Source organism: Copadichromis virginalis, linkage group LG2 (assembly GCF_057382275.1).
Source record: "Copadichromis virginalis isolate Kocher_CV1m ecotype Utaka linkage group LG2, C_Virginalis_male_GT1.1, whole genome shotgun sequence".
NCBI lineage: Eukaryota > Metazoa > Chordata > Actinopteri > Cichliformes > Cichlidae > Copadichromis > Copadichromis virginalis.
The window spans coordinates 12438642-12465931 of NC_140619.1; the positions used below are offsets into that span (position 1 = coordinate 12438642).

Here is a 27290-nt window from a genome sequence, read left to right on the forward strand (position 1 = left end):
CAAAGCTAATGACTCTTCTGCATTCAAGTTTATGTTTATAAATTTTGCTTTTATGATACATTAAAGGTCTTTTAAGGACATTGAATCCATCTAAACCGTCGGTCAATGCAATGTTTTGTGGTGTTTTTAAATGACTCCATAAAAGAAAGCAAAGAAAACTGAGTGAAAATGCTAAAAGACCGTCAGCATGTTTACTTGGCTGTGGAATTATTTAGTCAAAGCTCACAAAAACATGAATTAAAGGTTCATTTTTGACCTTGAAAGCTGGAGTGGACAAAACAACCAACCTAAGACCCATACTCTGCATTTTCCAGGGGTTTCAGAGGAAAACTGCAGTTTCAAAAGTACATGTGATGAGTGAGGTCACAGAGGCCAACCACAAGTTAGCCCTGCCTACATGCACGTCCTGTTATAGTTACGCGAAGCCGACTCTGACCTACAATCAGAACGCAAACAGTCGACCCCTGCTGGCCATCAGACAGAATGCAGGTTTAAGGCTTTTCTGACATGGTGCACAGTGTATAAAACATGAGCTTCAGCTTCATATTTTAAGAGAGAGTTGTGGCACTCTGACAACCCTGACGTGGAAACTGAGAATTCCTCATCAACAAATATGGTGGTACAAGCATAACTCTGAGGTGGGAAAAGGGTTTTAAAAATGTATTTCAGGGCAAAGTCAGCAAACCTTTGCAACAAAGACTGAAGACTTTTCTTCGGGCTGAGTTGTTCTGAGCAGCTTTTGAAACATCTCCAGTGCAGATGCACTGTGCAAAAAACTGAACTCTGTCAGTTACATAGAATAATATGCAGGTAAAAACATAACAGCACAATATTCTTAGTCATCCATTTAAACAATGTGTCAGTGTACCTGCATAGCAGCTGTTCCAGATGAAATCTAAACTGTAACAGCCTGTCAAGCTCGTAATTTCATCACACTACCAGCATCTAACACAATCTTTGATGCTTAAAAATATGATTTCAGAGTTTGGACCTAATCATTTGGTAGTTTAGTAATAAAATCTTTAAAATCCCACTGCTGTCAGCCAACGTGGTGATTATAATGGATGGCAGATGGTGAGCGGTGCAGGCGTACTGGTCTGGTTCAGGCGTAGTTTAGCCAACATCTCTCATATTCGGCACTGGAGCTGAGAGCTGCTTCTGCTTCACCCTTTTCTGTTTCCATTACAGTTGGTTTGTAGATTTGAAGCCTTCGCCATTGTAATCCTGTGCTGTGCCGACTTTAGCGACACAGCCAAAAAATTCCTCTATTTCAGGCCCTCTCCGACTGATTATTTGGATTGCCGACTTTAGCGAGGCAGTCTATAATTTTATGATCAAAGAGTTTTTCCCTTCGAAAGACTCGTGGCCTCTCACCCAGTGCATGCTGGGAAAGAACTATCCTCGGATGGATTTAAATGCAAAATCATTTTGTATAATGTTTCTAAATGCATCAATTAAACAATCAATTAAAATAAAGAGCTGAAAAATCCATGATTACCTCCAGCCTCTGTCCTCCTGCCCACATTAACGCTGTTTTATGGAGCTCTGCGTGAAGCCTCAGTTCAGTCAGGAGGCACGTTATAATTTGACATCGGCGACGAGAGTGAGTGAAAGACATGGTGGAGGCTGTTAAAGAAAAACCCTCACTGTCATGTGCATGAAATGACGGGGCGGGATAATGAAGGGACTTTTATGCAAAGCGGAGGGTGTCGCGGCGAAAGGCTTGTGCTCGCTCATCTCTGCAAAGCTATAATGATGCATGAAGGGCCCCTTCATGTTTATGACATGATTGTGAGTGATTTATTGGCACCCCATGGTAATTAACATCAGATTATCTTCTCTGGGAAGCTGTGAAGTCTCACTTCGCTACTGCTGCCATGGCAGGAAGTTCACCGCTGGCAGTTAACAATACAGACAGGAGCGTCTGGAGGGCTCCATTAGCACCTAGCCATATGTTAAACAGCAGCAGTTTTAGGTGCCACTGTATCAGCTCTTATCTCCGTGAACTGTTATCAGCCATTATTCAACCAGGCAGCACCATAAAATTCACGGTTTTTCACTAAAATCTGCTCGCGGGGCTGCTGACTGAGCTCCAAAGATGCATCTGTCTGACAAAAGAAAAAAAAGCTTTTAGGCTCAGCCTGAAAGATTCTGATTTATTAACCCTAAACTCATCATTTGTGCTCTACTCGGAGCTTGAATCGGACTGAATAAGTTCTTAGTTGCTCCACATTGTGGGACTATTGTTGTAGGATCTATTGTTTGGATTTGGTGCTATATAAATAAAATGAAAAAAAAATTCACTGGACTGAAGGGGGCTTAACTTGGGACATGCTGGTCACTCTGTTCTGCTGTTAGTTACATTTTGCTGGTGTGTCCCTGTAATGCCATTTAGCCAATGGTGAATCATTTGTATGTTGATGGGAGTCCTCTCATCCACCATGTCACAATTAATCAAAGATGAAAATTCATAACTTTCAGTCAACTCAAATGAACACCTATGGATGGACAGTGTTCTCCATCACCTTTAAAACACCGAATTAGAGAACATCTTCGGAATTTTGAGTTTCAGAAACTTGGAGAATCAGCGCCAGCGTACAGTCGGACCGGCTGTGCATCAGTACATCCAATAAATAATTTGCAAACTTACGTGGGAGCACGTGCACGGTTAGTTGTTTCTGAAATAACGAATTCAGAGTTCCGTTCTTTAAAGTACAACATGTGAGTGAGTACAACAGTGAGGGACTACTTTGTGATCTTTCTTCATTTTATGCAAGCTTAAATCTTCCTCGTTCTTTTTCTCTGGCATGCCCAATTATCTGTGGGCAGCAATGAGTTACCATCTCAGTTCAAGTGAATAATATACATAAAGGGATTAGTGGGCTTGTGTTTGTGGCAAAAGAAGGAAGTGTTGGGAACTACACTCTAACTACATGAAGTCTTTCTGAGTTACTTGGGCAAAAACTAATTATTGATGAGATCTGACACAACTGAAGATTCCAAATATGTCAGTATGATTTCCGAATAATGACAACTCTGAAGTGGATTTGAAAAACCAACCCGTTCTCATCACAGGGCTTCAAAAATGTCTGACATTTCAAAGATGCACACAGGAGGCCCTTTGCCATCAGAGTCTCCATGAACCAGTGGCTGCAGGTGGACGAGACAGGAAGTGACAGTGGTTTAAACTACAGGACTGTCAACCAACTGTTTGCTTGTTTTATTTCTGCACTTTGGTTTTTACTTGTTATTAATTTTCATTATTTTATTATTTGACTTGGTTTAAGCATCAGAGCTGCTTGGTTAGGATTAGGAACACATTGTGGTTTGAGTTGAAACGTGCCTGTTCACATCATCAAATACATATGTTGAAAATGATGCTCAAGGGTTCCCAGAGCATAAAATGTGACAATGAGAGCTCCTCACCAAGAGTCTGTCACTAGTGGGAGTGCTGCAGGTCTTTTTGTTACTGTCTGTTTGCAGAGAAATGTAGGAACTCAAACACTGTGACTACTTGTGCGCAGTTTTCCAAATTCCTGAAGTGTCGAGCCTGATGCCAGTGACTCTGTGTGCAGGCTCAATCCTGACTAGATGAAAAGTTGACCTGAACAGGGAAGATGGTGACAACGATGTTAGTAACAAAGAGAACGACGCATAAAAGCTTCACCAGAGACCTAAAAACAAGGCTGCCGTGGATAGTTTTTGTTGTTTTTAACATTTATTTTCCTTTTTTCAAACAAGCTCTTTGTGACTTCTGTCTACTTGCAACAGGGGTGAGTTAAAGAATGTGCTCCAGCACAAACATAATAACAGTAGCCTTCAGTACTGCACTGCATCATATTGTTCACATGGCATCCTGGTGACAGCACACAGCCAGTCTGCTGGTCTCCAAAGCTCTGTGCAAGACTTTTATCCACCGCTGCACTGCTGGGTGCTTAAGAACAGACTCACTATTGCTGTGACCAGCGTGTGAAGGCGCTTCACCAAACAACTCCACATCCAAAGCTCAGAGATGACTTCAGCTTTGACGAGTATTTCATGCTCAGGAACAGACGACGGGCTAGAAATACTTACTCTTAGTGTGGCAGGGAGTATTGTTGTATTCTGTAACCTCGTTTGATTTTCACCGCATACTTTTAAATAACCTGTGACCTCGATAACTGAGGCTCTACAAACACTTTTAAAATGGTGATCAAGGCATGAATAATATTTCTATTTGATAGAGACGAGGCGCAGCCATAAAAACACGGCGTCTCGGGTTTGAATATTCAGTGTGAACGTCGTACAACTTCAATGAAGTGTTGGGCTGTGATCGATCTGTCAGAGCAGCTGGGGAAACAGTTCGGTTTCTCTTAACATTAACCAAGCCTGGTTCACTCTGTGGTCTCTCCACCACCATTTTATTTTATGCAGTAAAGAAAATGTAAAGCAATGCCTGCGCCACTGCCTGCGATATATGTAGTGTATCACCCACATGCACATCATTTATTCAGCAGACCATCAAATCTTGCTCTGCTACAAGGATGAACCACTGAAGAACGAAGCATTGTAAATGTGCAAAATCCTGAACAGACAATACAGCAAAGACCTCGGCATTAGCGCAGCGGTAGCATTTTAAGCAGAGCTACAGTACGTCTCTTTTTCAAACCTTTAAAAAGGTAGCAGGAAGCGCGTTGCAGGATTCCTAAAATAAGAATTCCTAAAACCTGGGCTCCGACTCTGTTGGGAGTCACTGCTCTAACTGCAAGAAACCTGATGAAGTTCACAGTTTTCCCAGCAAACAAACTCCTCCTGACGTCTCCGCACCCCAAGCTGGAGCAGCTCTCTCTGCCGATCCATCAGCCAGCACCCTGCCCCCTCCCTCCCCCGCTGTGACTTTCCAGCATTCATCACAAGCTGTCCAGCTGCTTAGATCATCCTCAGTCGGCAGTCGCTCGGTCCGCATTATGCAAAATGTCAGCGGGCGAGTGGCGTGTAAAACCACAAAACAACATCAGTCAGTCTCAGGGAAAGAAGCAAACAGAGGATGGAGAGACCCTTCGGTCTTCACGCCTCTTCATCTTGAAAGTTTCCACTTTTCTGTTTCCCTGAAAGGTATAGTGGGCTGGGAAGCAGGCCTCTCAATATTTAAGGTGAAGTATAGGAAATGTAAAAGGCTTTGGAGTGTGTTTGATTCATTATTCAGCGTTAGCCTATTCTCTCCCTCTCTCTCTTTCTTGTGCTGTGTGCAAGAGATAACAGCTCGGCTCCATGCTTTAATTCTTTTGCATAGCAGATTAGAATAGGAAAAAAAAAGGGGGGGGGGAGGCACACAATCCGGGGGAATATGCGATGACTTTTTTTCACATTTTTTCACCCACTGCTTCTTCTTAGTCCTGTCTGATAAAAACAAAAAAAGAAGACTCGTGACGATGCCAAAGAGGAGCTACCCTCTTGCACATCTTGCACATCGTTGTCCTGATGTGAAGTCATTCTGTTCTCCCTCTGGTTCCCGGCAAGTTTTCTTTTTTTTTTTCCTCTAATATTTTCTTGACATTTACAGCGAAGACAAGAAAGTGAGGAAGGTGGGTAGTTATCGCCCCAGAGCTCCTCTCAGAGAAACAGGCCTGGAGACGGGCGCGAGAATAGGACGCGGCAGATGAAAGGCTGCCGCTTTGATAGCAACTGAAAGAGACACGGAAAAGACGCAATAATGCTGGAATCACACGAATCTCACCATCACTGTCACCATCATCATCCTCGGTTCAGTTCGACTGCTGATCAGCCCGCTCTTTGGGGGTGTGCAGCAGCACAGCGAGATCTCCTCTCACAACTCGCACTCACAATCCAACGCATAATTGGCTTCCTGGATTGACTTCAACTGCTGGGGGAAATCTTTGACAAACCATACATAAATAAATCCATTTTCCTGTGTTTTCTCTTCCCCTGGCTGCCTGCAGAAAAGGCCTCGTTATATATGCAAATGAGATTCTCCTCCTCTCTCTCAGTCATCCCCTCGAGCCAAACGCCTTACTGGCTCCCGCCCATGCAAATGCAGGCCAGGGCAGAGGATCCGCTTACAAAGAAGATACTATAAGAGAGAGAGAGAGAAGGCCAGGATAGAGGCCAAAGAGAACGAATCCAGGGAAGTGACTGAAGGAGAGAAACCAGAATGAAATAGCAGAGAGGAGATGTATGAAGGAGTGAGTGTGTGTGTGTTTGTGTTGGTGGTTCTCTGAAGGAGATGAGTGACAGAAGAGGGTGAGGGAGGCCAAGCCACAGAGAGAGAGAGAGAGGTGAACTAAGCGCAACTAAATAGACTCTGTTTGCATTATAGACACACATCTGCACAACATATGACCATATTTTCACCAAGCATTAACAGACAGTGTAGGCCTAGATGTCTTATCTGCGGATGAAAAAAAAAACCTTACAGTAAAGACGACCTATACAGATGTGCTGTACAGATGTGCTGTACAGATGTGCTGTATGCGTAATTCAGCACGTATTTTCACATTCATTTGTGTAAATAAACCTGAGATATCATCTTCTGTTGATGAATTCTCCTTTAAGATGAAAATTGTAAAGGTCACCAGAAAGCTGCTTTGAAAGGTGCATTGTCTTTCATCCCAGCAGCCCTGCTGCAGCCTGCTTCTATAAAACACACGCTCATATCGTTTAGTGTGTATAGTGGATTCATATCTTGCTGCCAGATAAAGCCATTTGTGGCTTGCGACGAAAACTGTTGGGTCACATGAAATCAAGCAGCAGCTGATGGTCTAAACATTGTTTATCTCAAACACACTGTCCTTTTTAAGGTTTGCTGTAATTTCTTTGGTTGCCTGATCAGACATGACTGCAAAGCAGAAATAAAATCTCTGACTTTTGCAGAAAATATTCATGCACATTTGTGAGAGTGGCAGCCGGCTTCTCCCCCTGCTGCTGTCACCTCCCACTGCAGCATGTCTGTTGTTGTGTTAGGGCTGGTGGAAACAACAGAAATGGCTGCGTGAACTGCTCACTTTCTAAAAACATCGCTTATCTCAAGCCGCCGATTAGAGAAGCAATTTAAACCCAAATAACCCAAAATCTGAGACACAATGATTATATATACAATATGGGCATTTTTTGTAATTATTAGTATTATTATTATTATTTTGTTAATGGCAGTCGTAAAGACAAAGTAAGCTTTATTTTTGGCCAGAAAAGGTTCAAGAGGTTCAAATTTAACCTTGTTTAAAGAAGCTTAAAGAAGTAAGTATGTACTTAGGAGGCCCTTGAGCAAGGCACCAAATCACCATGTTTAGCAACCAAAGTCCAGCGCAGCTCCAGAAGCCTCCACACTTAGCGAACGGGTCTACAGAGCTTCCCTAATTAGCAGCGACACAGTCTGAGGGCGTTGGCGCGTCCTGCCCTCCATATCGAGGGGAAGAGTCCCGGCGGGTTGCCGGCATCCCGCCTGTGAGATGAGGACGCTGCACGGTGGCCCTCAGAGGCCCCGCCACTGAGCGCCAAAAAGAGCGGACACGCAGTCCTTGTTAAGGTTACAGATTCTGCTGGTGACACACAGATGACAAGGACAATTTACCGCATGGCTGCGTCTCCTCGTCTTTGAGCAGAATGAAAGCGCGCACACACACACACACACACACACACACACACACACACACACACACTCTCACACACTCTCACACATACACAGTGCAAATTAAGTCTAATAAGAGAAGATGAAACTTTGTGATCCCTGTGGGGAAATTAGGAGGTCGCAGAGGCAGAAAAGAGAGGATACACAAAAGGAGAAAAATTAGGAGCAGAGCAACTGGGAATAATAATGGACGACTGGGATACTGTACGCTGTAGCCTGCTACTGCGGGATCCTTAAAGAGCAGGAAACCAGGAGTACAAAAGTGCAAAGTTAAGGTTGCTGCTTATTTTCTCAATGAATCCATGTCTCGACTATGAAATGTTAAAAAAAAACAGAAAAAGGTGGTAAAAACCAAAAGAATCATTTCATAATGACATCAAACTGAGAAAAGAAGACATCCAAAAAGCTGAAACCAGCACGTGTGACATCTTTGTTATAAAAAGGAGACAAGGAATGGACTGAATTTTCTGCCAAAGACTAATCAATAATTGCTAAGACAGAAAATCGCTGTATCCTCCAAATAATACACAGAAGAAAGGAGGGCAATTTAGAGCAAAGGGGATACAAAGCAAACACATCACAAGACTAGGTGCTGTAAACTGTGATTAGTCCGGTCACAATCGTAGAGCAATGCAGATGTTTGTAACAGAACCCAGCATGGAAAAGAAAAAAATATGTTTGGATGGGATAGAGCGAGAAGAACATCAGCTCACATGTACACGTATGTATCTCACCTGACCCCATGACCTTAAAGCACAAACTGATTCAGTGTAAAACAGGCTAAAATAGAAATGCAAGAGCATTTGTTACTGGCCTGCTCCTCACTTTGCCATGCTCTTCTGGCAAACGTTCACGTGGATGTTAGTTTGACATCAACTTGAACTTTGTCCTGAGGGAGTGTGCTGGTTTGGAGCAAAGGCATTCCCCCAGCAGGACCGTGTGCAGCACCGTGCTACAAAAGCTGCCCAGCAGTGGTTCAAAAGAACATGAAGAAGAGCTCAAAGTGTTGATCCAGCCTCCAACCCACCCAGATCCAACTGAGCATCCAAGACAAGCTCAGTCCACGAAACCCACAGGACCATCTGCTGCACCGTGAAATCTGAACAGTTTGATTTGATTTTTTAAATTTCAAACATTTTGAAATGACGTGAGGGAAGATTAAATAGTTTCTGGACAGGAACACTGGTTTAACCAATTGAACACTGACTGGGAGCCATTAATTACTACAGGAGTCTTAATCAGGTACTAGCTAAACCAGAACACTGGGAGCATCACTGCAGTACAGCCACATGAACGCAACATAAGTGACATTACCATCTCAAAACATTACGAGTTGTATACACAGGTTCACTCCTCAGAGTACAGAGACCTCCAAAAGCTAAGACTGAATAAGCTAAATACCCTAGAAAGCTATTTTTTACTTGCTTACCACAAGGGGTCGCCACAGTGGGCAGCTCTACATGTTTGATTTGACAGATTTTTCTGCTGGTAACCTTCCAGGATCAAACCAGGGATCTCTCACGTGTCATTATTGGGTGCAAAACATCACAGCATGCAAATGTGCCACATTCTTCCTCCAATAGGTCATAGCTGCTCTGGTGGCTCAAGGAGGTCCTACACAATGTTAAGCACGAGTTTTAATGTTATGCCTTAATAGTCTGTCGGTTCTCTTTTAAAATGGGGCTGCAGATGCTTTATTATAAGCATATTGCATTGTAATAGCATAAATAAGGCAAAGAGCCAGGAGAAGGTACTTTAAAAAAGTCCCTTCCTTCAAACAATATCCTTAAAACAGCCTAACACGCATCTATTTGAGTAAGTAGGGTTACTCAAACAAATGTTACTGGGGCTGTTTTCAGCTGCATTTTAATTCACATTTGTTGCTCTAGCGAGTACGGGGTGTGTATAACAGCGTGTGTTTATGCTAATGAAGGAACATGCCACCCAGTGCCAAACTGCGGCTCACTAATGTGCTTTTAATAGTTTAATCCCACAGAGTGGAGCCCAGTGACTTATGGATTATGATGTATTAGGAAATGTATACAGATAATATTAAATCATCGCATACGTGATATCGCACTCACATGGGCATATTTTTGTGCTTTTGTTTATTTTATTTATCTGAAAAACCTCCTTTACACACATACACTCACACACCAACCATACAACCCTCAGGACCTCAACTCATCCAGCAGGGGTCAGAGGTCAACAGGAAATGGACAGGAAGTGGACCGTGGAGGACTGTGCTGGTGTCTGACCGCTATAACTGGAGCAGAAGAAGATCTTCCCCCTGGACACACACACACGCACGCACACAGTCATGCAGCAGACACACAGTCATGTCCCCTAACCCTTTCCCCTTTCTTCACAAAACTACACACAGAAACATTTTAATGCATGTATACACTCATGCACATCTCCTCAAACCATCCCACACACACATAAACACAGTGGGGTGATATAATGTGATGTGAAAGCTAGCCTGCCTGCGTGCCGTTTGCAGTCCATCACCCACTTTCTCTCCCTTCGTTTTGCCTCACAGGCTCAACCACACCCATTAATGCACCAATCAGATGCTTCGGGTTATACAAAGTTAATATCAGCCTGAATTTACACCAAAGGCACGGCTCAGCTGTCCTCTTACATGGCAGACGTAAATCACACAAAAGCAGCTAAACAAATGTAAAACATTTTTGAAACATGAAGTTCAGGCAGGTTTCATCCCCTGTTGTTTCCTTTACAGCTTATCTACTGTCTTGTGAATGGGCAGCGTGTGTGTGTGGCATAAACATCACAAGTAATGCCTTGTCCTCAAACTTTGTGAGCATGAGTGTGTGTGTGTGGGAGTGTGCTCTGCATTAGAAGCACCGGTAGCACCACTGACCCGTGTTCGCCTCAGTGTGTTTTTATCTCTGCTTGTGTGACCCGAATTGTAAATACAGCATTTTGGTGTGTGTATGTGTGTGCGCATATTGGCCTGTGTGCTGTGAATTATGAGCAGCAGCCACAACTTGACCTGGTCTGTTCATGGGCTGTATGACTTCGGATCTTGCATATCAATGCGCAAGTTATCTCCGGAATACGTGCGCGTGTGATTTTTCTTTGCGTGTGCATGTGAGCCATGCCAAGAGGTTAATTGAGGGGAGGGCCTCTAAACTGTTGCCCAGGGAAACGCACTCTCATCCATCACCTCATTGACTATTCAGCACCAGGCTCTGAACAAACAAACTAATGCCGAATCCTCTCTGAGCTCAAGGGCGGAGGTGGGGAGGAGCGGACCCGCGGTGGGTCGCTATGCCCGTCGTCGGAGGCTCCTGGCTGGGCTGCTGGGGAGGCTACAGCCCCCTGCTCCCCGACCTGCTGGAGCTCAGACAACAGGCTAATCCTTACAGCACACAGAGGAGCCGCTAATAGGAGAGGATTAAACCAACAAATACACCCACTCCCTCTGCTTCTCCTCCTCTTCCTTCTTCATTCCTCCTCCTCTGCAACTTCCTCAGTTCTTTTTCCCTGTTTTTTAATTAATGTTTTTATATATCGATAGATAGTTAGTTAGATTTGATGTAAGGACTGTAAGTTAGCAGGGTAGTAAGACTTGTGTTCATGTGTATACTGTATATTGTGTGTGTGTAGGTGTACGTGTGTGTGCGTGTGCACGTGTTGGGGAGTGGATTATCCAGGTTCCAGGACTCGGCGTTCGCCGGCAGCAGAGCGGAAAGCTTTAATGAGAAGTCACTATTTACTGAGGACAGAATGGGACACACACGCAACACAGAGACTTTACTGTAAATACTCACACACACACACACACACACACACACACACACACACACACGAGAACCTTCTAATACTACACAGTCCAGTACACATACGATGATGCACTGCTTCACACACACACTAACCAGTGCAGTAATGGGATTTGGAAGGTTTTCTCTATAAACCAGTCTGCCCTCTTTCTCCTCATTAAGGTACACACCGCACACGTACACACAGCTCAGACACTGAAGCACTGCTGGCTCTATGCTGCTGCAGACTTCTGGGCTCAGTAATTATTTGGAATCTCTGTATCTTTGTCTTCTTTTGTTTGTGTGAACCTGTAGGTGTGTGTCTCTGTGTGTGTGTGCTGGCTTGCTGCTAACAGAAACAGTCTGGTTGAGCTTTGAAAGAATGTAGCAGACGATACTTTACAGTCTCAGAAGTTCTTCATCCACAAATTCAGTCGAAGAATTTTTTTTTATTAGAAATGGGTTTGAAATCGTGACCTCGGTTTGATCCAATCAAATCTTGTTTTTGGCATCCAAACCGAGGAACATTACTGCCAAAGCAACATGATTTATATCTGCATTACAATACAAACAGTCTCAACATGAAGACGCAATACGGGTGATTTAGGCCTGAGAATGTTGCCCTCTTCAGGCAAGGAAAGTATAAATTGCTTCTAAATGTATAAGGCAGGTTCACGTTATGTTATACCGTTAATGACCTTTAGGTCCAGCTGTATTTAGCAGCCATGTCACGTTTATGGCACAATGCCACAATTTGACATTACGGAGCATCATGATTTAAAAGGTGTTAAATCATTTTAAATCATTTCCTACCAGAGCAACAAAACAGCTCCTGCTGTTAAAAAAAAAAGGGCGATGTAAAACTTTAGCTGCTTCCCTTTTCTGTCATTACAATGTGATGCATGATATACCCACCTGATGACTTCAATAAATACAAATGGTTCCAGATTCAAGATATAATAATACGATATAAAATGAAAAGGATGTCATCTATGCAAACTGATCAAAGGCTCCAAAGACTGGTGCTTCAGTCAGCTATTGCACAGAAGCGATCTCATAGATGAATTTTCACATCCAATCAACGTATTTGTACAACAACAACAAGACGAAGCTGGAGGTTTTTTTTAATTAAGGCTAACCAAGACAAAGTGATGGAATCACACCAGCCACGCCACCAATATCATTTAAAAAGGTGAGAAGGAATAAAGTGGATAACAGCCACAGGCCCATTTATTATGTTTAAAATCAACACAATCATTTTGATCTGAACTACACACCAGTGAAGTGTTGCTGCGTCTCACTGAGGACCAAATGTGTCCACAGTCAGACATATAATCACCGGCCAAAGCACTCAGCCTTTGTGATCATTCCTGCCACAGTGGGTGTCTCCAGGAAGACATTTTGCCACGATGAAACGCAGCGTGGCGTCAGTTAACAGGTTACAGATGGTTATTTGTTTATACTGTATGTGGAGTAAGAAGGATAGCACTTATTTGTGGTATGTAATGTGTGGTAGAGCGTATGAGATGAAGTAAATTAAACTCGTAGTTTTGCTTTGGGCAATAAAATTTTTTCTGTCATTGAAATGTGGAAATGTGAGGAAAAACTACTTCCTGCCACGAGGAATATTTGTCTCAGAGGAGGAAGTACATCTCAGTGTTTCCCAGCTGCCCTCTCCACTCAGACTCGCAGTGCTCTCTGGGCGCTCGTGTCTCTTTATAAGGTCCATTTTCTCCAGCCTGTTTGAGCTCAGTGAGTCTGTGTGTGGTTAATAAACTCTCTGTTCTGGGTTATTTTCAGATTCTCTGTGTGGAAACAGCAAAGCAGGGCCTCACATTCTGCAAAGTGCTAATTTCTCATCCACAGCTAACACCTGAAAACAGTGCATAAATATATTAACCCTGCATGCAAACACTGTGATGACCTTTTGTCTTGCAACATAATCCTTACATTAGTCCTGCCTCAGACCTCACCAAACCCAAGGTGATAGGTGAAATGGTCCACTGAAACATTTCACCTAACTCTAAAGGCCGTTACACACAAAACGTGTTTTTCCTCCCCACTGTCACCAAGTTTGCTAGGGTTCGTTCTCTAATGGTGTGTTTATCGAAGAATCAAAAGTGACTGTTGATTTAAAATCATACTTTATGAATAAAACTGAAGGGAAATTGCAAAGTGGCTCACAAACACTACCTACATGCACAGCTGAATCCATGCTTGCAGAGCTCATGACTTTTTTAGACTTTTCCTTTGTCATTCTGCACCAACACACACATAAACGCACGTACACACACACACACACACACACACACACACACACACACACACACAGTTTTGCTTCCATCACTTCAGAGGACTTAATGCTGCCCTTAGCCATAACTACTGCTTGTTTAAACTTAGCCTTCATCTTAACTATTGTAAACAAGAGTGATTGAGTTGTGGGATCTTTACATTTTCGTCCTCAGAAGGAAGACGGGTCCCCACAAGATGAGTAATCCGAGCAGACGCTTGCAATACATGCGAGCAGAGTAATCATAGCAAATTGACGGATGACTGCACCGCCACTTTTTATCTGTTTCTACACGTACAGACATGAACACGCTCATGTGTCGTGGTCTCTAAAAACTCCATCTCCCACCCTTCATCTCTCTCTCCCTCCATCCTCTCCTGTCCAGAGAGTTAGATGGTGATTAGCGTTGGGATTCTGGGACTCTGGCCTCAGTTTTCATTAACAGCCATAAACACAGTTCTGCTGCACCACCGAGACCAACCGCAGGCTTTGAGTGTGTGTGTGTGTGTATGTGTGTGTGTGTGTGTGTGTGTGTGTACATCTGAGGAAGCTTTGTCGGTGCTTTGATGAGAGAGAGAGAGAGAGAGAGAGAGAGAGAGAGAGAGAGAGAGAGAGAGGTGTTGTTTATCATGGCAGTAATTAAGGCTGCTGTTCGGCTTTAATTAAAATATAACAGCGGCACCAAGTATGGACTGGTTCTCACACGCACACAAAAAAACCACGCACGGCATCTTTAGCAGTCTATTTACCACAAAAGATAAGGTAAGACGACCACACTCTGAAAGACTTCCAGGGCGACACACACACATACACGCCGCTATCAGCCTCACATAATTGGATCTGATCCAAAAGCGACTTGTGACATCTCCTTGATCCTCTCACTTGAACCCAAACACACCTCGAGCTTCACTTTGGTCCATGTTCTCTCTGACTTTTTAATGGTCTGTTCCAAACTCTACAAGCTTATTCATATTTATTTATTAAGGCAGCGTGTCCTCTCTCTGGTGGGGCGGTAAACTGATTAATCCTGGTCTTTTTCACACGCTCGACTTGCAAGATTACAAGCCTCGGTTGTCGAGGTAAAAAAAAAAGAAGAAAAAAAGAGAGAGAGTGGCTCGTGCAAAGCGGCAGATCTTGGGTGCACGTGCGATTCTGGTTTGTGTGAGTTCGCTGGTGCTACATTCAAAGGTGCAGTGGAGATTCATTTTGCTCTCAGCTAGTCAGATTACTGGATGGAAACAGCTGAGCCAATCACAGGCCAGTATACCAGCGGTAGCTCAACAAATGGTGAGAGTCTACAGAGAGATAACGTGGCTTTTCCAGCTGAGTGTGTCGAAAGGCCAAACCACATATGGTTGTCACTTTTGGTTGGCTAGATAATTATGTAAATTTTAGCTCCTGTTATGTAATAACTGAGGGAGAACATGCGCTGATGCTCTTTTGTACAGAACCAGCCACAGAAACCATCATGCATGTGGAATACATGGAATATCAGAATCAGAATCAGAATCAGAATGTGTTTATTGCCAGATGTTGAGGTTTACAACATTAGGAAATTGCTGCGGTGCTTCAGTGCAGACAATAAGAATTAAAGTGCTATGTAGAAAGAAGGATATGTGCATGAGATATACATGAGATATATACATGAGAATAAGAATTATGAGTGCTACGTAGAAAGATATATACATGAGTGCAGGTGGTGATCAGTGCCAGACATGAAATGATGCAGTGACACAGCGTAGGGTCATGTGTTAGTGGCGGGGACAGTCATGTGGTTATTGTTCATGTGTCCAACAGCAGAGGGGAAGAAACTGTTCTTGTGGCGAGAGGTTCTGGTGCGAATGGACCGGAGCCTCCTGCCTGAGGGGAGCAGGTCAAACAGACTGTGTCCAGGGTGAGAAGGGTCAGCTGAGATCCGGGCTGCACGCCGCAGTGTCCTGGAGGTGTACAGGTCCTGCAGAGATGGGAGTCTGCAGCCAATGTAATATTTACAGCTTCATCGAGCTTTTATAGCTGAGGCTTATTCATGGTGTAAAGTTCTTCAGACACCGGACGCGTAAAGTTTGCGTTTTAAATATATTTCGGACTCGCATATTCTTAATGCAGCCAAATTTCACAGGACGACCTTGCAGTGCTTATTTTTTCTGACCAAGTTAGATTTTTGTTTGCAAATAACCAGACCTGACCAATCAGGCCACAGCATTTGGGAACAAGTGCACTGATGATGGAAATCCTATTTGACCTCAGACACACAGCTAGGTGCTGCTCGAGGTTATTTACTCTCTGAAATGATTTCTCTGCTTCCTCAGCTCAAACTGCCCCACCGGCATCCTGAAGTACGGACGAAAGCGGCCGTGAAACAGCTTCAACTCCTGAAAATCTCCCTGCCGCTGCCTTCTCCTGAGAACTGGGTGTATCCAGAGATTCAGTTTCTAGCTATTCTTCTTTAGAAACATCAGGACAAGCTTCATGTCGACTCTAGTTCTTTTTTTTTTTTCAGTGCATTTTTTTGGTGCATATGTACGTTACAGGACAAATTCAGATCTGAAAAATTCTGAATTTCCTGTCATTTTGTTTACAATGTGCTTGGTGTGTAAAACCGGTGAGAAGCAAAGCTCCACAGTACATGAGAAAAATATACAAATCTTTGAGACTCCCGACATATTTTTACATGTACTGTTTTCCAAAAACGTCCAGTTTTCAGCTTTATTTACTTTATTGGCTTCTATTAGTATATAAAAACATGTCTATTTACTAACTAATTATATTCAGTTCTGTGCTGAAAATGATTCATTCTAATCTAATGTAATATGAGTGTGACCTGTAAGGAAAGTGCAGTTTGTCCTCATCCAGACGCGAAACTTTAGTTCTATTTTAAATCACCAAAACAGCCTCCTGCAGGTGTTTTATAAAGAGCCTACAGTAACATAAGACTGGTGCAAAACTGCCTTCATGTTCAGGGAAAGACATTTAAAAAATATAATATGAATCTTTTCATGGCATCTGTTTGATCTAAAACAGGGAAAAAACTATTTTGCACGTTTTGCATACCACAGACCTAAAACTCGTGGATGTCAGTGACCTGTGCAAAGGTGTGGACGGCTTACGGCTGATAAATCTACTGCTTGTCATTCTTTTTTCTGACCTGAGCTGAAGGTAAACAGCACCTACGATAGGTGGACCAGAGTTCAGGAGATCAGTGACCCCACTCGGGTTCAAATCTCTGGATTCTCAACAGGTTAAAGTCAGCTAGAATACTCAACTGTGCACCCACAGGCACAGTATAGCTGATAGAAATTTAGTCACATAGTCCAAGTGACAGCAGCTCACGTATATGGGCTCAGAGGGGTGTGTGCGTTTGTGCGCGTGTGTGTAACCAGGTGTAGAGCTGTCACTGAAGGAGAAAATTAGTCAGAAAATGACAGCAGCGTACCTGAGTGAGCAGACACAAACTTCAAAAAGTTTGCAACGACACACATTTCACAGAAACTTTACACACGCACAGCCGCGCACACACACACACGAAGCTATTTTCACTGCGGTGAAGCCTCAGTGACTGCATGATATTTAATTATACTGATAAAAAAAGACTAAGCGCTCTGAGTCGCTGTCCTTTTCTTTTCATCTCCAGGTCAATTTGAACGCTCGGAAATGTTTGCATTTCACATCCTTTGACCTTTGATCCTCTGAGTTTATTCTTAAAAACTGTTCAATTGCCAGAACAAACACTGAAAGTTAAGGTCAAAGAACGGGTCTATATCAAGCATGAGCCCCAGTGGTCGATTCTTTATGAACCAATGGGCCACGTTAACGACGAGCTAGTCCATCTCTATCCCTCACAGTCATGTGGTACATGAAACAATACCCTACAGCGCAGCATCACAACCCTCAAAGAATGGAGTCAGTGTTGCACTGACACCAAATATTCAGATTACTGCACCATGAGTTTTTCTTGAAGTGCAACTAATGGTGGGAAAATTCTTGAGTTGACTGAACCTGTTGATCTAACTTAAACCAGCTCATTGTTGGATCTTCGCATCAGCTGAAATTCTTTTAACTTGATGAGACCGATGCGGACAGTTCCCCGTCTTTGTACTGGTGTGAGAACTCACGCCTTTCACTTAGAAGGAGGAGAAACATTTCAGCACACTCTCTGGGGTGATGCCTTCTACTGAAGTCAATAAGTTAGGGATAATCATCAATATTTCGGAAAGGTTTAAGAAGATTGGGCCTTACTTTAGATTCCACAACAGTCATGTAGAAACATGAGCTAGTTTACTGAGTGCAGGCTCATTAGAGAGGGTTTACTCATCAACACTGCAAACATGTTTATGCTTTCCACGATCAATAATCAAGCAGCTTGAGATGATACATAATTGTGCAATTAAAACTTTGGAAGCAAAGTCAATATGATATCCCCGCTGAGGTCTCCCGTGAAAATAGATACGTTAAGGTGTCTCATACAAGGTGCTCAGGAACAAGAGCAAACTTTCTGTGTGTGTGTGTGTGTGTGTTGCTTTTGGCTTCAGACGTGCAGAAAACAGATGAAAAGAGAAAGTAAAGCTGCGGTACATGATATCAGCACTTATTTATTTTAATAAAAACCTCTGAATACAAAGTACATTCACAGGTACAGTAGCAAGCCACTGAGCTGCTCTGTTGGATTTCTACAGCAAACCAGTGATCACTACAAATATTCAAATTCATACACCATTTTACAACTTTATATCCCATAAACATACCGCTATAAGTCAGAATAAACACACTTTTGTACTTACAAACAAATAATCCTGGTTTTCGGCTGTTATTCATTTGTTACTAAGCTGTAGCACTAACCAACCAACCAGCTGAGTCCTACACAAGTCTATTTACTGGAAGATACAAGAAAGAAAAGCTCTGATTGGCAGGTCAATAAGAGCTTCAGTCGTTAATGATTTGATTAACAGGTCGATAAGGAGTCTAACTGCCTGAATGACAGGATTCACTGGCAGTTAAATCTTAAATGGCCTAAAAAAAAGGAAATCTCCAAGCTATTTGTTGTTAAAATGAGCTTTTTTGGACAGGAGGGGTAAAGGAGGACGTGGAGCTGACTGTGGTTTGGATATGGAGCAGCAGCAGACTTTAAACAGAGAGATCACGACAGAATGATCGCGTCTGAATATTTATGTATTGCGACACAGTATATACTATGATAAAGTTATCAGTTATCTTTTGGTGCTTGTAGTTCTTTAGATAATAATAATAGTTCTGGTTTTAGATACAGGATGATGGCGTTTGCTCAGCACAGCAACCGGAAGCAGAACAAAGCTGCTGTTTTAATTCCATCGAAAGGTTTTTCAGGAATTCATCAACCAATTATAAGAAAATGCTCATAAACTTCAAATAAGTCCATTGACTTTACTAAAAATGTCTCATTTGATAAAACAGAAATTGAATGTGCAAAAAAGAAGAAAGAATCAATAAATTCTAGTAAATTTGTAATTATACAAAGATTTGTTTTATTTTTCTCTGAATTTTAACCTAATGACCTGTAACTTTATCAGTAACCTGAATAAAAAAATGAATGAATGCATCGTCTTTTTCCTTTCTTCTTCATGCAGCAGTTTTCTCCAGCTTTCAGTCTCTGAGCTCGCCGCAACTTCTACACTGGAAACATAGATTAAACTGATTTTCATTTTATCATCTGACTCCAGTTTACAAGACAAACAAGAGGACATCTGAATGTAAGAGTGTGGCCAGTCAATTCTAAATCAATTATAAAGGAAGTGAAGTGGCAGGAGTGAGTTTCTGTCCACCCTGACAAGCCTTTCTGTCGGCCTGTGAGAGAAAGCAGGTTGGCTGATTATCTGCCAATCACCCTGTCCTCCGAACCCTGACTGTCACTCATCAACTCCAGGCACGGGGGCTACAGAAAAAGGAAACAAAGGTCAATAAATCTTCTTGATGCATTCTCAATCATCCAGGAAAGTAAATCTCCAAAAGTTGACTCTGTTCATCTGAATGTAGCGTTTTGTGGGAGAAACGTTTCGTCACTCATCCAAGTGACTTCTTCAGTCTCAGCTGACTCCAGGTTTCCCCAGTCTTATAAACAGTTCATTTGCATAATGACTGAAACCAGCCCACTGAAGGAACAATGGGCTGGGAGGTCAGTTCCTTAATCGTAATTATGCAAATTCTCATGACCATTGATCAACAACCACTGACCAAAACCCACTGACCAAAGCCCACTGATCAATGGCTATGAGTACCATTCACAGAGAGTTAGGGAATGGCTGCAATCACAGCATTGTAAGATGGTGACAGATGTACCCTTAGGCCCCCTCCTCGATTCAGAGATGGTCTTTCCCTTTTCACGTAAATGGCCTCCTTGACTCCGCGCTCAAACCAGCGTTCCTCCCTGTCCAGGATGTGTACATCCTCATCATTGAAAGAGTGTCCACTGGCCTGTAGGTGTAAATAGACTGCAGAGTCCTGGCCTGACGAGGTAGCTCTTCTGTGTTGTGCCATCCGCTTCGCCAAAGGTTGTTTGGTTTCCCTGATGTATAAATCATGGCAATCCTCCTGGCACTTAACAGCGTACACTATGTTACTCTGTTTGTGTTGGAGGACCCGATCCTTGGGGTGGACCAGTTTTTGGCACAGCGTGTTTTGGGGTTTAAAAGCCACAGAGACCCAGTGTTTAGAAAAAATGCATCTTAACTGCTCTGATATTCCTGACACATATGGGATCACTACAGGTTTTCGCTTGGGCAGCAGTTGTCCTTCTCTCCTGGATCGGCTGGAGCTTTCTTTAGGTGCCTTTCCAGCTTTGACAAAAGTCCAGCTGGGATAACCACATTTACTCAGGGCCTTCTTGATGTGCTGTTCTTCTGCCTCCCTGGCCGCTGTGTCAGTGGGGATGGTGTTCGCTCTGTGTTGTAGCATCCTGATGACACCCAGTTTGTGCTCCAGTGGATGATGAGAGTCAAACCTTAAATACTGATCCGTATGTGTAGGTTTACGGTACACGTCAGCTTTTAGATGTCCCAAATTACTGATGGAAATTTCACAGTCTAAGAAGGCTAACCTGCCACTTTTCATATCCTCCCTGGTGACGGTGTCGGTCCACCGAGTTAATGTGATCCGTGAAATGTAGTATGTCCTGAGATTTGATTTTCACCCAGGTGTCATCCACATATCTGAACCAATGGCTTGGTGGTGTTCCAGGGTAGGATAGCAAAGCCATCTTTTCCACTTCTTCCATGTACAAATTGGCCACGATGGGTGAAACTGGGGAGCCCATGGCGCACCCATGTTTCTGCCTGTAGAACTGACCCTTGTATGTGAAGTAGGTGGAATGAAGACACAGTTCCAAAAGCAAACACACTTGGTCGATGCTGAGAGTGGTCCTGTTGCTGAGGTTGGTGTCATCCTGTAATCTTTTACGGACTACCTCCAACGCTTCCGTGACTGGGATGCAAGTGAAGAGAGATGTAACGTCGTACGAGACCATTGTTTCATCTGACTCCATAATAACATTTCTCACCTTCTCAACAACTGGATGTGGTGTTCAGAGCTGCCCACCAGCGGGTTGAGGATCGAAGCCAGAAACTTGGAGATGTTATAGGTGACCAAGTTGATCATGCAGACAATCGGTCTTAAAGGTGCACCCTGTTTATGTATTTTCGGTAAACCATACAGACTTGGTGTAGACTCCCTTGGGTATAGCCTGTGATGCGAGGTCCGGTCAATAGCCTTGTCTTGTTCTAACTGCTTCAGACAGTCTATCACCCTCTTCCTGTAGCCACTTCCTTGGTCTCGTTTCTGGGGCTCATAAGTATTTTCCTCACTGAGTTGTGACAAATTTTTCTCATGATAGCTTTTCTGGTTTAGCAGTACTGTGCACCTACCCTTGTCTGCTGGAAGGATGATAATGTTGTTGTCATCACTAAGTGATGTGAGTGCCTTCCTCTCCTCCATGGTGATGTTGAATGCTGGCGGCTTTGCGTTGCTGAGTTGCTCTGCTTCCACTTCTGCAATATTGTTGTTACGAATTGCTGTTTCTGTGGCTGCGATCAGCTCCACTAGTGGGATTTGTCTTGGTGTGACAGCAAAATCCAACCCTTTAGCAAGGATGTTTTTCTTTGTTTTGGTGAGCTGTCTGTCAGACAAATTCTTCACCCACTTATCCACATCCTCGGTGTTGCATCCTTGTCTCTTCTGGTCACTGAGGACACTCTCCATATTTTGTGGTGGTTTCCGACGTACAACAAGTAAGTCAAACTTCCTTTGTTGCCTGGTCTTAGACTTCTTGTGCTGTGCTAGACGAGCCATTTATAAGATTGGGGGAACCTGCAGTCAGCTGAGACTGAAGAAGTCACTTGGATGAGTGACGAAACTTTTCTCCCACAAAACGCTATGTCCAGATGAACAGAATCAACTTTTGGAGAAAGGTCAATAAAGTTCAAATATGGCCCATAAAATGTGAGTTTTGGGAAACAATGTGTAGTTCTCACACAGAAAAGAAGCTTCAAACCAGCTGATAAAAAGAGGCGACAAGAGCAAAAACCCACAAAAGGCCAATAATCCACTGCGATCGTGACGAGTCCACTTAGGCGTCAGTTACATCCACAAAGAGAACAGTGCCGCGTAGGCGAAAAGGTACAAATCCGCTCCCCAAAAAGTGACCTACCGAGGATGAGGAGGGACAAAAACAAAAAAAAAGATCCCAGAGGAACCAAAGATGATTAACTCCTCGTTATTCGGGAAAATTTCTCCAACCAAAAAATATTTCTTTAATCAGGTTTTTGTTTTTTGATTCTCCTCGATGGGAACTTGTACGAAGTGAAACATGAAGCAAAAAAAGCAGTTCACAACCACCACAGGCAAGGAGGGAAGAGAAAAAATCCTCAGAACTGAAGCAGAGACAGAAAAAGCTTGAGGACTGAATCGGTTTTCTTTTTGTAAATTCAAGGAGGAAAAAAAAAGAAGCTTTAGATGCTCTTTGTGTCTTTAGTTTTGTCTTAAGGCAGTCTTTTATGTCCGGCCCCCTTCTCCAGCTGGGTGCTTGACGACGCTCCACCTACAAGAGGATAGATACGGACGTCTTACACCTCAGGTAACGCAACGTAGATATCACATTCCATGCAAAATGTCTCAGAAATGAGAAAAAAATGCCAAAAAACGTAGGAGTAATTGAAAGCTGGTTGAAGGAAAAATGATGCTTAAAAAAGGAAGCTAATTAAAAAAAAATGTGGGGGCAAAATACGCAAAATGAATTCACTGATCAGTTTGAAAATATCTTTAAAAAAAATAAGTGCACCATTCATAAACTCACATGGCCACAGTTATATACAGCTGTTAAAAAAAAGACCAAATCATTGAGTCTCGCTGATCACATTGGATTCAGTCAAACAACCGTTTTGGTATGAACAGAAATTCAGAAACAGAACTACATGTTTTATAAATCAAGACACGAATATATAAGATTATGTGAACTTTGTTCATTTAGTCAGCCATGACAGTTTGAGACAGGCTAATTGGATAAGCTAGCTTCCGATTTCATTTAAAAGTTTAATTCCTGTTAACGAGCAGTTTAAATAAAGTAATAATAATAATAAAACTATCTTGAGCCGAGGTTTGCAAAAGCTCACGTTAACGTTTGCTAATTGTTCTGTCATTGTTGGCCTGAGTCAGGTGGACCGAGTTCGGTTTTGCACATTTCTGTCAGGCCAGGTTCTGCATGAACGTACACGTATGCCTTGCACCCTCAGTCATTTAAATGATTACACTATTACTGGTAGCTTGTGAGTCTTTGGCTTTGAATTTTCCGTACAAAGAAATATTGAAGATTCATAGAAATGCACTTTTGCACCATTGTTCTAAACGTCGTCACCTGAGAAGGTGCGGATAAAACAGGAATGTGGGTAAAGGCTGCTGAAGCTCTCCATGCTCTCATGGCTGTTTATTCTTTTGCACTCCGGGTGTTTGATTATTGTCACTCTGGTGTAGCCCATGTCTACAGCTCTGATCCAAATACCCCTCCAAACATTTCTGCTGCTTTACATGCAGTGTTTGTGCAAGTATACATGCTGATCCTCATTACTGATACCTCAGGCACCTGTGAATACAGTGACAGAAAGAGGTCTCACAGAGCCACAGCTCACTTGCATTGCAGTTGTTAGCTAGCCATGTGGACAGGCTGTTTACAGGTGTGACTCTGGAGCCCCTCCTACAGCACTGCTCGTGCCGTTATGTCTTTATAATTATCTACAACTATTTCTGCGTATTTCTACATAAAGCTACTTTCGGCTGCTCCCTCACTGACAAAGGACCGCCACAGCGGAAAGCTCCACATGTTTGATGCCGGATGTCCTTCCTGATACAACCCCAAAGGAATCTGATCTCCTGCTGGGAGATCGCTTTTTAAGCGAATGTGTAAACCACCGCACTATACGCACTTCTGCACAGGGTTCTTACTGTATATACTTTACAATCAACTGTCATAATAATTATGATAATCATAATAAAAACATGCAAAATAAAAAAACGTAACTTATAATCCGACTTATAATCACTTTTATTGTAAATGTGATAGTTGAAGTTCATTGGATTGCTTTAATTTTACATGCAAACTACACAATCACCTGAGATTGCTCTGCTTGAGAGTGACCAATCACCAAAGGTCCATTCAGGCTCAATATTAAGGCATTTCTAATGCCATCAAAAGTGAATATAAAGGCTCATAAACGGAATTAGATACAGCTAACATCTCTGCAGTAAGTTCATTGTTGTTTGAGGTGAATAACCTCAGACGGCCGTCTGGAGGTCAACGCGCAAAAAATCTCTTCTTGTTCAACCTGAATGCGCCTCAATAGTCTGCTACAGTCGCAGTATTATGAATATTTAATTCAATACACTGTGGGTGTGTGTTTATGTGTCAAGACATTAGTGACCTTCAAGTAATGAATCGGGCTGAATCAAGTTGTACAATGAACCTGGAGGAACGTATAGACCCACACGTGCACACATACTTGCACACGCACACGCTGCAGCAATTGGCTGCAGTGTGCTGTGATCTAGCATTGACTTTAGATTTTAACAGTAGTGAAGTGTGTGGAGCAGGGAAATTATTTTACTGTTATTGTTAAATAATTATTATCAGTACCATTGCATTGATAATATAATCTGCAGTATGATCATTGCTTTAACAATGTAACAGATAGCTTTAAGATGGCCTTAAGATGTTTATGATGATGTTAACTTTGTATTCCAGGTGCAGTTATAACTATTTTATACATATTGCATATCTGTGCTTATTTGAGTTGATGTTCAGGTTCTTTAAAGGTCTTAAGCTTCACTGACGTGACTGTTCAGGTGATACATGCTGAGGGAAAACTAGAACATAGAAGGAATTGCAATACATGCTTACAAAACACTTATATCAGGTCATTTTATATTAAGGTTTTAGTAGAGGTTCTTGGTTAAAACATTTATTTAGTAGAGGACATACACATAGTCTCAGTGAGCCTCTGGTCTGGTAAAAGGTCAGAAGTGCGAGAGGTGACATAGAGGCTGAGTGAGGTCAACACACACACATTAGTTAGATTTATTTATAGGAAAGAGTTTAGTCATGTCTGGCTGTAACTGCAAAATTGTCTCGGTAAAAGAGGAACCGTTCCTTGTTGTCTCGGCAAGAAAGAGGAACAAGACAAGAACTGAAAGGTAGACAGGAAGTGCCAGCCATGAAGATAGAAGACGATGTTCTTTTTAAACTGTGTTAAAAGTCGTTGTGGTTTTGATTTGACGTATGTGTATATATCCTGTCTGTGACGCATGAAGGGGCGTCAGTAAATCAAGCCCTGACGGTATAAAATCTGTGTATGCTTTGAGGAAGTCGAAGACTACTTGCTGTCTGCGTACAGAGTGTCTTCCCACACGTGTGTAGTCATTAAAATCATTGTTTGACCAAGAGCTTCTGGACCATGGGTGGTTTGTACCCTCCTTCCTCAATTTTGAACCTTAACAAGTGCGATATTTAAGCATGTATCCATGGCCAGAGGTGCTGCTGCACTTTTCAGGGATTACAGTCTCTAAGTAAGGTCTTCCTCATCTCTCTCTTTTTCTTTTTATTCTATTTTTCTTGCTCTGTACATTTTTCGTCTTTCCCTAGAGCTCCCCCTCTGGATTGTTAGCTCTTCTTCACCTCACGCACTCCTTTCTTTTCCTCGATCTTCCTGCTCTTTCCTCTGCGTCCCTTCTTATTAATACATTCTCCTCCTTGAATTAAGGAGGAAGTCTCCCTGTTCCTCCTCTTGAATTCTGCCTCCTCGTCCTCCTCCCTACCATCATGGCAGCATCTGTTCATAATGAAAGACACAGTTGGACATCGTTCTCGTTTAGCGCCTCCTCCACGCTACCTGCTCCAGAGGTTACCTCCCGCCGGGCGCGTTTGTTAGACATCATCAGCACTTCCCAGCAACCTTCCCTCCCTTCCTCCCTGCCACCTTCTCCTCCTCCAGATGTCATTGATCTAGAAGTGGGTCACAACAGCGCTGAATCAAAGCTAGGTTACACAAGGCTCCGAGGCAGATACTGTATGTAATTTTAGCATGGGTTAACATTTATGCGGGAGAATGCGAAATGCTACGAGTGTTGTTTGGAGCATAGAGACTGAAGCCTGAAGACCTGACAGGTGCTGAAAGGTGCAGAAGATCTTGGCCTTTAAGCCGCATGAGTCTATAAATAGGACTTTAATTTGGAATGTGTAGCTCTAAATCAGGCAGGTTGGTCTTTTAGCTTAACATGTAACTCTGTTCTTTATAAATTAATCGTGGAATCCTAGACTGAAAAATTCATAATCGTACACCGAGCTCAGAATCAGTCAATAAAAATATTATTAGAATTTACTAAATGGCCTAAAACAGATCAACTGTTTTTTATATTTCCCTGTTATGTTCTGTTCAAAGTGAATTTCAGTCTATGCAAAGGTATGAATCATGACCCGTAGAATTTTGTGGCAAAGTGTCTAAAATGACCCACAAAACACACAAAATATTTATCTTCTGCAAGTAATAAAGCCTTAAGGACATTTTAAAATCATAATTAAAAACGTTCAAGTGATTAAAACATATTAATAAAAAAAGCTTGGATATTCATTCTCAATCTTTGCATATTGGCCTTAAAATACTCTAAATTCACAGGTAGCCTTCTGTTTTGAAACCATCTGAACAAGAAGGTTGTGAAAGGCGATAAAAGCTAACAGGAAGCTGCTCATTACTGAACCTTGTGTTTAAAAGACGAGCATTTAAAGGACAGCTGCCATTTTTTTAAAATCTTTTTATCAAAGCTATAAAAGGACAGTTTCAAAACTGGATGCTTGTACAAAACTACACGTTGCTCAATAATAATGCAACATGCAATGTGTGCAGATGATCTTTAGAAGCGTGGTTTGAAAAATCTGCCCGTGGAAAGTAACAGAAAGCCACTTGTCCTCACTTCATTTAAAGTGCCCTTTAGCAAGGCTCTTAAACTCAAACTACAGCAGAGGAGGTGCTCAATGGTCATCAGACTGTGGCTGTACTGGAGCCACAAAACTGGATGTGCCGCGTAC

General features: G+C 42.6%; 1 protein-coding gene across 3 annotated transcripts in view; it reads right to left on the reverse strand.

The window, feature by feature from the left end:
- Positions 1 to 27290, reverse strand: part of LOC146717060 (protocadherin-1-like) — a 231749-nt gene that overhangs the window by 45265 nt on the left and 159194 nt on the right. Inside the window, exon 5 of one of the 3 annotated variants that reach the window (XM_085471442.1) lies at positions 21699 to 22760. The exons of the other annotated variants lie outside the window; for them this stretch is intronic. Within the exon in view, the coding sequence (XP_085327568.1) occupies positions 22702 to 22760 (59 nt within the window). The 3' untranslated portion in view covers positions 21699 to 22701. Of the gene's footprint in view, positions 1 to 21698; positions 22761 to 27290 lie in introns of those variants that run through there. 3 annotated transcript variants of the gene reach the window in all.